At 36.7% G+C, this 13,399-nt stretch overlaps 1 protein-coding gene across 7 annotated transcripts in view; it reads left to right on the top strand.

Annotated features, from left to right (window-relative positions):
* si:dkey-220o5.5 (actin filament-associated protein 1-like 2) overlaps positions 1-13,399 on the top strand; it is a 68,999-nt gene that overhangs the window by 50,934 nt on the left and 4,666 nt on the right. For 6 of the 7 annotated variants that reach the window (XM_051903092.1, XM_051903091.1, XM_051903095.1 and 3 more), the window contains 6 exons: positions 596-688; positions 1,045-1,138; positions 7,156-7,403; positions 8,290-8,393; positions 8,537-8,657; positions 9,606-9,696. In XM_051903092.1, the coding sequence (XP_051759052.1) occupies positions 596-688; positions 1,045-1,138; positions 7,156-7,403; positions 8,290-8,393; positions 8,537-8,657; positions 9,606-9,696 (751 nt within the window). The remainder of the gene's footprint in view (positions 1-595; positions 689-1,044; positions 1,139-7,155; positions 7,404-8,289; positions 8,394-8,536; positions 8,658-9,605; positions 9,697-13,399) is intronic. The other variant, XM_051903093.1, reaches the window with a different exon arrangement.

Genomic DNA, 13,399 nt, shown 5'->3' with positions numbered 1-13,399 from the left:
GCACAGCCTTCCTGAGTATTGTTGCTGACCATGTCCATCCCATTATGTTCACAGTATATCCATCTTCTGATGACTACTTCCAGCAGGATAACGTGCCGTGTCACAAAGCTCAAATCATCTCAAACTGGTTTCTTGAACATACTAGAGAGTTCACTGTACTCAAATGGCCTCCACAGTCACCAGATCTCAATCCAATAGAGCAACTTTGGGATGTGGAGGAACAGGAGATCATGGATGTGCTGACAAATCTGCTGCAACTGCATGATGCTATCATGCCAATATGGACCAAAATCTCTGAGGAATGTTTCCAGAACCTTGTTGAATCTATGCCACAATGAGTTAAGGCAATTCTGAAGGCAAAAGGGGGTCCAACCCAGTACTAGCAAGGTGTTCCTAATAAAGTGGCCGGTGAGTGTACATCCAAGTGTAACGGATTATCAAAAAAAGAACAAATGTAGGGCGAGGACTTCTGTCCATCAGTTGTTGATTGGATTTGATGTGGCCGTTGCATTTCGAAAATACGCAGGGTGAGTTTTCATTTCATGTCACCTATAAACTGTAACTTTAACTTGTTTATTGTTTGTCTCGTTTGTAGATTATAGAAGAAGTGAGTGGCTCCTCTTATTATGAACCTGAATCCCAAAGCTCCTCATCCATCCTGAGAAGCGAGAGGCTGGACTCTTGCAGGGTAAATCATACATACTCACTGACACCATGCCAGTTTCTGCTCTCTATGTTAACAACATTATCAATGTGATGGACACAGCAAGAGAGTAACAGCATAACTTCATTTCTCTGAAAGAGATGTTACTGAATTAGCTTGGTGGTTATTCATCTGGAGACCTTTCCCTTACGTCCATTCCATAGAGTCTCTTTCATGAATGTTCTGCTGGCTTGAGCCATGTACTAAACTGATTAGCAAAGTCTTGTGTTCCTATCTTAAGCCAATTTGTAAATAAAGGACTGACTTACCTGTGTTGGAGAACATTCTGTGCTTGCTTATGTCAATTAGCGAGTTCTTACGATCTCTCTTTCTCTCTGTAGTCAAGTACTGTCCTCCATACAGACTCGGATGAAGAGAAAATATCAAGTCTTCCGTCTGCAATTAGCAGTGTGGAGATTAAAGACAAAGACAGAGGTGAGCAGATACACTTGCGTTAGGACACACAAAGGAGTTAGTTGGATTATGAAAAGTGTGTGTTTCGTACCAAAATGGAACCAAGTTTTTGGAGGGGAAGGGTTGAAAAATAAGAGAGCTTGTCTGCATCTGAAATAACATACTTCCCTATTATACAGGTGCTGGTCATATAATTAGAATATCGTGAAAAAGTTCATTTTTTTATTGTAAATTATTTTAAAAAATGAAACTTTCATATATTCTAGATTCCCTACATGTAAAGTAAAACATTTCAAAAGTTTTTTTTTTTAAATTTGTTGATTAGAGCGTACAGCTCATGAAAGTCCAAAATCCAGTATCTCAAAATATTAGAATATTTACATTTGAGTTTCATTAAATGACCGTCCCTACAGTATAAATTCCGGGTATCTTTTGTTCTTTGAAACCACACTAATGGGGAAGACTGCTGACTTGGCAATGGTCCAGGAGACAATCATTGACACCCTCCACAAAGAGAGTAAGTCACAGAAGGTCATTACTGAATGGGGTGGCTGTTTACAGAGTGTATATCAAAGCATATTAAATGCAAAGTTGACTGGAAGGAAGAAATTGGGTAGGCAAAGGTGCACAAGCAACAGGGATGACCGCAAGCTTGAGAATACTGTCAAGTAAAGCCAATTCAAACACTTGGGAGAGCTTCACAATGAGTAGAATGAAGCCGGAGTCAGCGCATCAAGAGTCACCACACTCAGACATCTTCAGGAAAAGGACTACCAAGCCACTTCTGAACCAGAGACAACGTCAGAAGCATCTTACCTGGGCTAAGGAGAAAAAGAACTGGACAGTGAACAGTGGTCGAAAGTCCTCTTTTCAGATAAAAGTAAATTTTGCATTTCATGTTGAAATCATGGTCCCAGAGTATGAAGGAAGACTGGAGAGGCACAGAATCCAAGCTGCTTGAAGTCTAGTGTGAAGTTTCTGAAGTCAATAATGATTTGGGGGGGCCGTGACGTCTGCTGGTGTTGGTCCATTGTGTTTTATCAAGTGCAGAGTCAATGCAGCCATCTTCCAGGAGATTTTGGAGCACTTTATGCTTCCATCTGCTGACAAGCTTTATGGAGATGCTGATTTCCTTTTCCAGAAGGACTTTAGCACCTGCCCACAGTGCAAAAACCACTTCCAAGTGGTTTGCTGAGCATGATATTACTGTGCTTTATTGGCCAGCCAATATGCCTGACCTGAATCTATGGGATATTTTCAAGAGAAAGATGAGAAACAGTCGATCCAACAATATACAGATGATCTGAAGGCTCAATAGTGCCTCAGCAGTGCCACAGGCTGATCACTTCCATGCCACATTTCAGTGATGCTGTAATTTGTGCTAGGAGCAAGTCATTTGCTGTAATATGTCCTGCCGATCAAGTATTGAGTGCACAAAAGAACATACTTTAAAGAACTTGAACTTTTCTGTTTTGCAAATCCATTTTTTGATTGATCTTAGGAAATATTCTAATATTTTGAAATACTGGATTTTGGACTTTCATGAGCTGTACGCTCTAATCATCAAAATTTAAAAAAAAAACTTTTGAAATGTTTTACTTTACATGTAGGGAATCTAGAATATATGAAAGTTTCATTTTTAAAAATAATTTATAATAAAAAAATGAACTTTTTGATGATATTCTAATTATATGACCAGCACCTGTATAGCAGGTGAAAAACAGTATGTGAAAAGAGAAATTTGTTTGAATTCAGTTTTCATAAAAAGAGTAGGAGAGAGTATGGATGACCTACTATTTCCGGCAATATTCTGATGTGTGCATTCAATGGACACTTTAATATCCCATAAAGCTTTTCGGGTCGTGCAAAACCAACTCCTGTCTACTTAAAGGGAGAAATTCTGAGATCTCACATTTAAATATCATATTTCAAATCAGAATTTAAATCTCACATTAACAGTCCAACAAATGTTGTTTCTTGTGCTTAAATAGCATTAAAAAAGCGCACATTTCAGGTTGTTTCAGCTAATGCACTTGTGCATGAAGCGTGTCTCAGGACACTGACTGATTCTATTGTAACTGGAGCTTCTAACAACCACTGCAGTGATGCAATGACTTTACCAATTGCCAATTGGCTCTTATATTTAGAAGGTGGGACTTATTCCGCCACATTGCGTGTTGCAGTTTTTCCCACTCATAGTAGTATGAGTGGACTGTCTTGGTAAATAAACAGTCTTTGGCTTGGTGATGTCAGCCATAAAGGAAAGTTGTTTCAGAGGGGGATCAAGTTATTACATTTTGATTGCCCATTCATTCAACAACCGTTTCATTCAGATCTGTGGAAGAAAAGATCTGTCGCTGTTTCTGTTACATCACAACTTTATGCACTCCAGCCTACCAAGGTTGCAATTTGTTATTACATTTTGATGAAAAATTATGCAATTTTTGCACAATAAATTGCACTGATGAATCATTCACCATAACATCAGGAACAAATTTTAAGAATGTAAATAGAGTCAGTTTTGATTCCATTGTTTAATGTCTGCATTTCCCATAGTTCTTTGTTGTCATTCCGAAACCCAATGCTGTTTCTAATTAAAGGAGTCTGCCAACAACATATGCTTTATACCCCTTATGTGGAGAAGGTCTGCATATGTTGCATCTGTGCTAACCCTGCTATTAGCACAAATGTGTCATTGTTCACTCGCTAGTGTTTTGGTGTTATTCATTAGGGGCTAAATTCACTGCATGCCGTACAGGACACTGGCTGGGTGTTTTCCACACTGTGTCATTGTCTGTGGATGGATTCCTGTGAGATTTTATTGTCACCTTTGACATTGAGGTGACAACCACAGCAATGAACTCAGAAGTTTGGTTTTAAATATTTGGGTGAACTTTTTGACAGTGGCTCAGCCTTTATTGAAGAAGAGCGTGTATTTGTTTATGAAGTAGGAAAAGCTATTTATTTTATGAAAGAAATAAGCTAATTAGATTTTGGGGAAGATCAAAAGTTTAGTTGAAACTTAGAAGTGGCTAGGGCTTACCACTTGCTGAGTAATGTTTTAATGTTTTGTTATTGAAAACGTGCGCTCACTGATTAGAGACGTGTAAATGTCTACTTCACGTGTCTCCACAAACAACTTAAAAGGGAAACCTTTAAACAAGTTTATTTGTTTATGTGTTTGCATAAGCATACTTTGATTATAGACTCAGATGTTTGTTTTATGCTAAAGTGTGTAATTTCTGTGCCACTAGCATTTACCAAACAGAATGGCAAAAATTATTTGAAATGTTTTCAAGTATGTTATTCTAAACACTCCCCCTATCTGCAATTGGTCGGTTAACAGACAGAACCACCCCAAACATACATCACTGGTTGAGCCAAGGTATTCAGCCAAGTCAGGATGTTTAAACAATTCTTAGCGATTCCCAGTTTTGATTCCAATAAGGTAAAAAAAGTCAAACATTTGGCTATAAAACATATTTATTATGTCTCTTTATTTAATATGGACCCGCAGAAAAAAATCAACCTGCAGCAACAATTTAAAAGTAGCCCAACTTGGCAACACTGGATGTGTGTGCAAAGAAAACCGTAATATTACCAAATTGAGTTCTCTTTCGCATCTACTTGCGCTTGCATGGTTTAAAATCACATTAAAATGCGCACACAGGAATCAAAATTTTAATTTTGTAACAAGTATCAGATTCCAGAATTGGAATCAATTTTCAAAGCCCAACTCTAACAACTAGTTTACGTCTTTGTTTTTTCTTGTGTATGGCAACTATACTGTAAACTACAAGTGTACTTGTTAGTATACTGATAGTTTACTAGCTATATACTTCAGCATACTTGTAGTTTTCTTTACGTGAACTTATACTTATACAGTAGTTTACAAATTTATTATTTTTGCATTTTAAGTATACTTATAAGTTTCTATTTAATTTTTATACATCAACAAATATAACTTTAACTGTACTTTAAAGGGATAGTTCACCCAAAATGAAAATTCTGTCATTAATTACTCACCCTCATGTCATTCCAAACCCGTAAGACTTTCGTTCTTCTTCGGAACACAAATGAAGATCTTTTTGATGGAATCTGAAATCTCTAAACAAACAAGCCAAACATACTTAAAATAAGTATACTTTTCATACTGTAAGTATATCTCAATCAAAAGATCAAGTACAGGTGCATCTCAATAAATTAGAATGTCGTGGAAAAGTTCATTTATTTCAGTAATTCAACTCAAATTGTGGAACTCGTGTATTAAATAAATTCAATGCACACAGACTGAAGTACTTTAAGTCTTTGGTTCTTTTAATTGTGATGATTTTGGCTCACATTTAACAAAAACCCACCAATTCACTATCTCAACAAATTAGAATACTTCATAAGACCAATAAAAAAAACATTTTTAGTGAATTGTTGGCCTTCTGGAAAGTATTGAACTGGAAAGTTCATTTACTGTATATGTACTCAATACTTGGTAGGGGCTCCTTTTGCTTTAATTACTGCCTCAATTTGGTGTGGCATGGAGGCGATCAGTCTGTGGCACTGCTGAGGTGTAATGGAAGCCCAGGTTTCTTTGACAGTGGCCTTCAGGTCATCTGCATTGTTGGGTCTGGTGTCTCTCATCTTCCTCTTGACAATACCCCATAGATTCTCTATGGGGTTCAGGTCTGGTAAGTTTGATGGCCAGTCAAGCACAGTAACACCATGGTCATTGAACCAGCTTTTGGTACCTTTGGCAGTGTGGGCAGGTGCCAAGTCCTGCTGGAAAATGAAATCAGCATCTCCATAAAGCTTGTCAGCAGAAGGAAGCATGAAGTGCTCTAAAATTTCCTGGTAGATGACTGCGTTGACTGTGGACTTCAGAAAACACAGTGGACCAACACCAGCAGATGACATGGCAGCCCAAATCATCACTGACTGTGGAAACTTCACACTGGACTTCAAGCAACATGGTTTCTGTGCCTCTCCACTCTTACTCCAGACTCTGTGACCTTGATTTCCAAATGAAATGCAAAATTTACTTTCATCTGAAAAGAGGACTTTGGACCACTGAGCAACAGTCCAGTTCTTTTTCTCCTTAGCCCAGGTAAGACGCTTCTGACGTTGTCTTTGGTTCAGAAGTGGCTTGGTACGTGGAATGTAACAGTTGTAGCCCATTTCCTGAAGACGTCTGTGTGCGGTGGCTCTTGATGCACTGACTCTAGCTTCAGTTCTCCTAAGTTCTTAAATCGGCTTCGCCTGACAATCTTCTCAAGCCTGTGGTCATTCCTTTCACTTGTACACCTTTTCCTACCACACATTTTTCCTTCTAGTCAACTTTCCGTGAATATGCTTTGGCACAGCCCTCTGCGAACTGCCAGCTCTTTCAGCAATGACCCTCTGTGGCTTACCCTCATTGTAGAGGATCTTGATGATCGTCTTCTGGACAACTGTCAAGTCAGCAGACTTCCCCATGACTGCTGTTGGGATTACTGACCTAAACCCAGTATTTATACCCTGAGAATGTTAATTTAATAGAACTTGAAATTAAATATTCTAATAATTTGAGATACTGATTTTTTTATTTTTATTTTGATGAGCAGCAAGCTGTAATCATCAAAATGAAAACAAAAAAGTCTGGAAATATTATACTTTATGTCTAATAAATCTAGAATATATTTAATATTAAAATTTATTGAGATGCACCTGTATATCATAACAAGTATAGGCCAAATATATTAAGACTTTTCTGTGTACTTGTTACATAAAAAGTAGATTGAATGTATGCTACTTTTTTTTCTTTAGTTTAAAAGAAGTAATAGCACAAATAGCACAATAATAAACCTCTTTTTTGTAAGAGAATGGCGTACTAATAGTTGCATCTGCTTTTCAGCTGAAATAGTATAAAGTATTTAAACACTGGTAAAATTAAACATGGCAACTTTAAGAACACAAGCCAACCAACGTCACTGTTTGAAATGTTATGAGCTACACACAAATATACCATGCACACAAATTATTATCAGGCACTGGTAACGTGTGGACAGACTCTTCTGTCTCTCTCTGTCCACTGTCCTCAGCGGCCTTCCTGAACGTGCTGATGAACTGTCAGTGGCAGAGTCTGTGGTGTCGAGTGGAGGACGGGGTTCTGAAGATGTATCGAGATGAGGAGTCAGAAGAGACCCCTCAGTACACAGTTCAGCTCAGAGGGAGTGAGGTCCGTCCCGGCCCGGATACAGCACATGCTTACCGCATTACCATCACACAACACGGAGACCAGGTGGCTGTACTAGAGGTACAATAAAGATTTTTGCTTATGATTTTTGAAATTTGCTTACCTCCTATGCTGTAAACTAATTTAGAGAAGCTATAGTAGCAACAGTGTTATTTTAATATTATTTATAGACTATTATAGTATTTATTAATATTTTGAATAAGCTTCAGTTTTCATTTAATTTTAGTTTAATTTTAGTTTTTTAGTTTGAATAATTTTATGTGGTTTTGTAATTTTAATTAGTTTTTTTTTTTTTTTTTTAAATATTACTATTTAGCTTTAATTTACTTTTATTTTGATTTTTAGCTTTAGTAATTTTGATATTTTTGGAATTTAAACTAAAATTGGAAGTTTAAGTTTTCAATAAATTTTAAATTTTATTTTATTTCAGATTTATTTCAATTAAAAATATTTTGATAGTAACAACACTGAATAGAAATTTTTGTGTATCCATTGGCATGAAGTCGGATAGGAGGGTTAAAACATGTTAGGATATTATTTGTTAATATTTTTTCGCTGCCCACACATCATTTTAGAGGCAAACATTTCCACACTAACAAAAAGTCCCTGGATATTTAGGGCATGGTAATACTATGGTAATGCTATTTTTGTTTGTTTGTTTGTTGTTGAAAGTACAGCTTTCATTGATTTTTTTTTTTTTTTTTTTTTTTTTTTTTTTTTTGACATGATACTGTGTTCTTTTGTTCATGTACTTTGGTATTTATAAAATTACCACAGTATCACTATCTGATACCATAGTACTGCAACAGTAAGACCTACTTATAAAGGGCAGGGATATTTATGAGTAAAGTGAATGTGGTCTATTTTGATTTCTTGTTGTTTTGAACTGTTATCACTGTTTTATTAATTACTGTAGATTTTGTTTTCTTCATGTATGAATGTGCAGGCAAATTGTGCAGATGATAAAGAGCAGTGGGTTCAGCTCCTGCAGGATGGGAGTTCCACTGTAGCTGGTTCTCCATATCAACACACCAGCCACGAGTCACTGAGGTACACACACTCACATGCTGTCTGTCTGCTGCCAGCATTCCATATGAACCAAGCATGAATCACTGAACTACACACACACTCACAAAAATACTCACATTCTTTCCGCATCCTCTTTCCATTCTTCTGTTTCCTCTGTTCCTTAGTGGTCTGAAAAGCCGCAAGTTCCCCACCTCAAACATGTACATGGACGACCCCTTTCAGCAGCTGTGTGGTGGAATCCACTCTCAGCCCATCTATTCAAACTCATCCATACTTGAGCACATGGTACGGTCCAGCAGGGGAATTTTAAAAGACCAATGAAGAATGAAGTGCATGTGACCTATGTAACCAGATTAAAAAAAATCTAATAGTAGTTCTCTGGTTTGAGCAAGCTGGTCAGTTTTGTCTGCAGATTAGTTATATATCACTTGTTATGCTTTGTGTTTAGGCATTTTTTTTAATCAACAAAATAAATTTGTTTGTACATTCCCTTTCAGAAGTTTTGAGGTCAAAACGTTTATATAAAGTAATTGATAAAAAGTAACAGTAAATACATTTATAGTGTGACAAAAGAGTACTATTTCAAATAAATACTATTCTTTTGACTTGTAAAAATGTATCACAGTTTTTACAAAAATATTATAAAGCTTATGTTTTGAACATTGATAATTATAATAAATGTTTCTTGATCACCAAATCAGCATATTAGAATGATTTCTGAAGGATTTCTGAAAGACTGGAGTAATAGCTGTGGAAAATATAGCTTTGCCATCAAAGGAATAGATTACTTTTTAAAATATATTAAAATAGAAAAGAGTTCTTTTAAATTGTAATTATATTTCACAATATTACTGTTTTTACTGTATTTTTGATTAAATAAAACTAAAACTAATAACACTAATAAAACTAATATAATTAATAAAACTAATAACACTGTTAAATGTAATGTGGAGCAAATCTCAGAATGAATATCCATCCTTGGTGACATCAGACATAAAAAGGAAAATGGTTTTAGAGCAAGTTATCATATTTTGATTAAAGATTACAAAGACATTTTAAATAACGTGTTAATATTTTATAATAACGCATAATTGTTCTCAATGTGCACTATGATAGTAAATTTTGATTTCATGTTGCCTTTTTTGAATTCATGGACAGTCATTGTTTGTTCATTGCTAGTCTGAAAAACTAACATTACTTATAACTTATACATCTGTTCCATCCATTTGTCAGTTTCAGAAACCCTACACTGGTGGAAATGGAGAATTGGTGTCATCCAAGGATTCTGCCAACTACAGCAATAATGAAATCTTCAGCAACCACAGTGAGTCGGTCATATTACTCCAGTCCCTAATCCTGAGTTGCACTTTTTAAGAAAGGAAATGCATTAAGAATAAAATATACTGTACATTTATAGTTCTCTCTCATTTTATCCCATTTTCTACTCTCATTGCCTGGTCCCACTCATTCTGTCACCAACTTGGTTGTAAAAGTCATTTTAAAACTGCTTTTACATTCATGGGAATTTTTTTTCACTCTAACCTCATTGCTTTAAGCAGATCAGCATCATCACATATAATCAGTCTTTCCAGGTCATTTTTCTCTCATAAAAATCTTTAAGAATACTTTAATGCATTTGGTCAATGAAATGAGAGATGCAAAAGAATGTTGGAAGTTATGATCTACATTTATAGACCCTCTCACGGGCCCTAGGCGACCGCCTGTATCGCCTATAGGACAGGCCAAGCATAAGCTCATTTCCCACTTGAGCACAAAACATATGATTAAGACATACACAGCTTTCCTAACCCATCACTCCCTCGTCTACTTGACAATTCAGAGGCATCTGCTTTTAATTTGAACAGTGCTAAATAATTATATGGTGGATGGTGCCCGAACTCAAAGCTCAGCTTTCCATGCTCATGGTTTATGGATATCCATAACATCCCAGAGAATAATTTTGTGCTTTTCACATGTTTTATTAGCTTAATTAGGCCAGTGTGACCTGTATAAAACACTATAACATTACATTCTTCACAAATGGACATTAAGTTTTTCTATTGACTTCTATTAAAAAAAGTTTTTCTATTGACTTTGATTTATTAGATCATGATTATGGACCTATTTACAGTGCTGTTTTTTCTCATCAGGTTTGTCAAATACAGTTTGCACTGTAAAACTGTTACTTTGTGTGAAATATTATTACAATTTAAAATAAATATTTTCTATTTTAATATACACTATATTGCCAAAAGTTTTGGGACATCTGCCTTTACATGAACATTAAAGACATCCCATTCTTAATCCATAGGGTTTAATATGGAGTTGGCTCACCCTTTGCAGCTATAACAGCTTCAACTCTTCTGGGAAGGCTTTCCACAAGGTTTAGGCGTGTGTTTATGGGAAATTTTGAATATTCTTCTAGAAGCGCATTTGTGACATCAGGCACTGATGTTGGATAAGGCCTGGCTCACAGTCTCCGCTCTAATTCATGCCAAAGGTGTTCTGTCAGGTTGAGGTCAGGACTCTGTGCAAGCCAGTCAAGTTTTTCCACACCAAACTCGGTCGTCCATGTCTTTATGGACCTTGCTTTGTGCACTGGTGCGCAGTCATGTTGGAACAGGAAGGGGCCATCCCCAAACTGTTCCCACAAAGTTGGGAGCATGAAATTGTCCAAAATGTCTTGGTATGCTGAAGCATTAAGAGTTCCTTTCAATGGAACTAAGGGGCCAAGCCCAACCCCTGAAAAACAACCCCACACCATAATCCCCCTTCACCAAACTTTACACTTGGCACAATGCAGTCAAGCATGTACTGTTCTCCTGGCAACCACCAAACCCAGACTCGTCCATCGGATTGCCAGACAGAGAAGTGTGATTCGTCACTCCAGAGAACACATCTCCACTGCTCTAGAGTCCAGTGGCGGCGTGCTTTACACCACTGCATCTGACGCTTTGCATTGCACTTGGCAATGTAAGGCTTGGATGCAGCTGCTTGGCCATGGAATTCCATGTCCATGAAGCTCTCTACGCACAGTTCTTGACCTAATCAGAAGGCCACGTGAAGTTTGGAGGTCTGTAGCTATTGACTTTGCAGAAAGTTGCCGAATTCCGCCTCAGCATGTGCTGACCCCACTCTGTGATTTTACATGGCCTACCACTTTGTGGCTTTTGTCTCCAATTGCTTCCACTTTGTTATAATACCACTAACAGTTGACCATGGAATATTTAGTAGTGAGGAAATTTATTGAATGGACTTAATGCACAGGTGGGAACCTATCACGTTACCATGCTTGAATTCACTGAGCTCCTGAGAGCAACCCATTCTTTCACAAATGTTTGTAGAAGCAGTCTGCAAGCCTAGGTGCTTGATTTAATACACCTGTGGCCATGGAAGTGATTGGAACACCTGAATTCAATGATTTGGAGGGGTGTCCCAATACTTTTGGCAATATAGTGTATTTTAAAATGTCATTTATTCCTGTGATGACAATACAGAGCTTTCAGCATCATTACAGTCTTCAGTGTCATATGATCCTTCAGAAATCAATCTAATATGCTGATTTGGTGCTCAAGAAACATTGTTATTATAATAAAAGTTGAAAACAGTTGTACTGCTCAATATTTTTGTGGAAACCATACTTTTTTCTTTTTCTTTTTTTTTTCAGGATTCTTTAAAGAGTAGAAAGTTCCAAAGATCAGCATTTATTTGATATAAAAATCTTTTGTAACATTATAAATGTCTTCTTTACTGTCACTTTTGATCGATTTAATGCATCCTTGCCAAGTAAAAGTATTCATTTCCTAAAAAAACACCTTTACTGACACTTAAAGTTTTGAATGGTAGCGTTGGAGCTGTATTTAGAAGACGTCAGTGTGTAAGCATGTGTTTTATAGTGTGTACTATAGGGCATGTGAGGTGACTCTGTGTTTCTGGACTGTCTCAGCAGAGGAAGGCAAGACTCTTGTGCTCCCATTTTGGTCAGGATCAGTGGTGGCTGGTGTATTTTTTCTTCTCCCTTGTGGTTTTGGTCGCAGTGCAGGGATGTAGCATTGTGGCATGTGCGCACACACACACACACACATCCTTTAAGATTCTTTAGTCAAAACCATGAGAATATCATGTTTTCTTTTTGAACCCAACTTTCCAGGACGTGCTATACTCAGGGAGGAGATTAAGACAGAGTAAAAAGTAGAAAAGTGAACATCTACATCTAAAACATCTACAAGACGATTAATAATCATACAGTACCTTTTAGAAAATAAATTATCTTAAAATGCTTTTCATATTCAAACAATTTTTTCCTACTAACACAGCAGCAGTGGACACATGATTTAGAAGAGAATTCAATTTTTTCTTCTGAAAGTTATGAACATTTCCACCACTTCTCAAATGATGTTTAGTGTTTTAAAAGCATTCTGTGGTGGAATCACACAAAATTACAGAAATTATGCACAATATAAATATTTTGTTCACAATTAAATTTTTCATTTAAATTGATTTTTTTTTCTTTTCTTTACACATCATATATCTCATATTTTATCTCAAGTCCTTCGCTGGCACTATTTATGAAACCCTCCCGGGTTTCAACTTGTGGGGATGTAGGTGCTGTTTGATAATTTTTTTTAGGCTTTCTGAGACTCAAGACTCAACTAATCTCTGCAATTCTCCAGCTGTGATCCTTGGAGAGTCTTTGGCCACTCAAACTTTCCTCCTCACCGCGCATTAGGATGATTTAGACACACGTCCTCTTCCACGCAGATTTGTAACATCTTTAGTTGATTGGAACTTCTTAATTGTTGCCCTGATGGTGGAAATGGGGATTTTCAATGCTTTAGCTATTTTCTTACAGCCACTTTCTATTTTGTGAAGCTCAACAATCTTTTGCTGCACATCAGAACTATATTCTTTGGTTTTACTCATTGTGATGAATGATTAAGGGAATTTGGCTTTTGTGTTTCCTCATGTTTTTACTCCTGTGGAACAGGAAGTCATGGCTGGACAATTTCATGTTCATGATCACCCTG

Source organism: Ctenopharyngodon idella, chromosome 8 (genome assembly GCF_019924925.1).
Source record: "Ctenopharyngodon idella isolate HZGC_01 chromosome 8, HZGC01, whole genome shotgun sequence".
NCBI classification, from domain to species: domain Eukaryota; kingdom Metazoa; phylum Chordata; class Actinopteri; order Cypriniformes; family Xenocyprididae; genus Ctenopharyngodon; species Ctenopharyngodon idella.
This window is presented reverse-complemented; position numbering and strand designations above follow the sequence as displayed.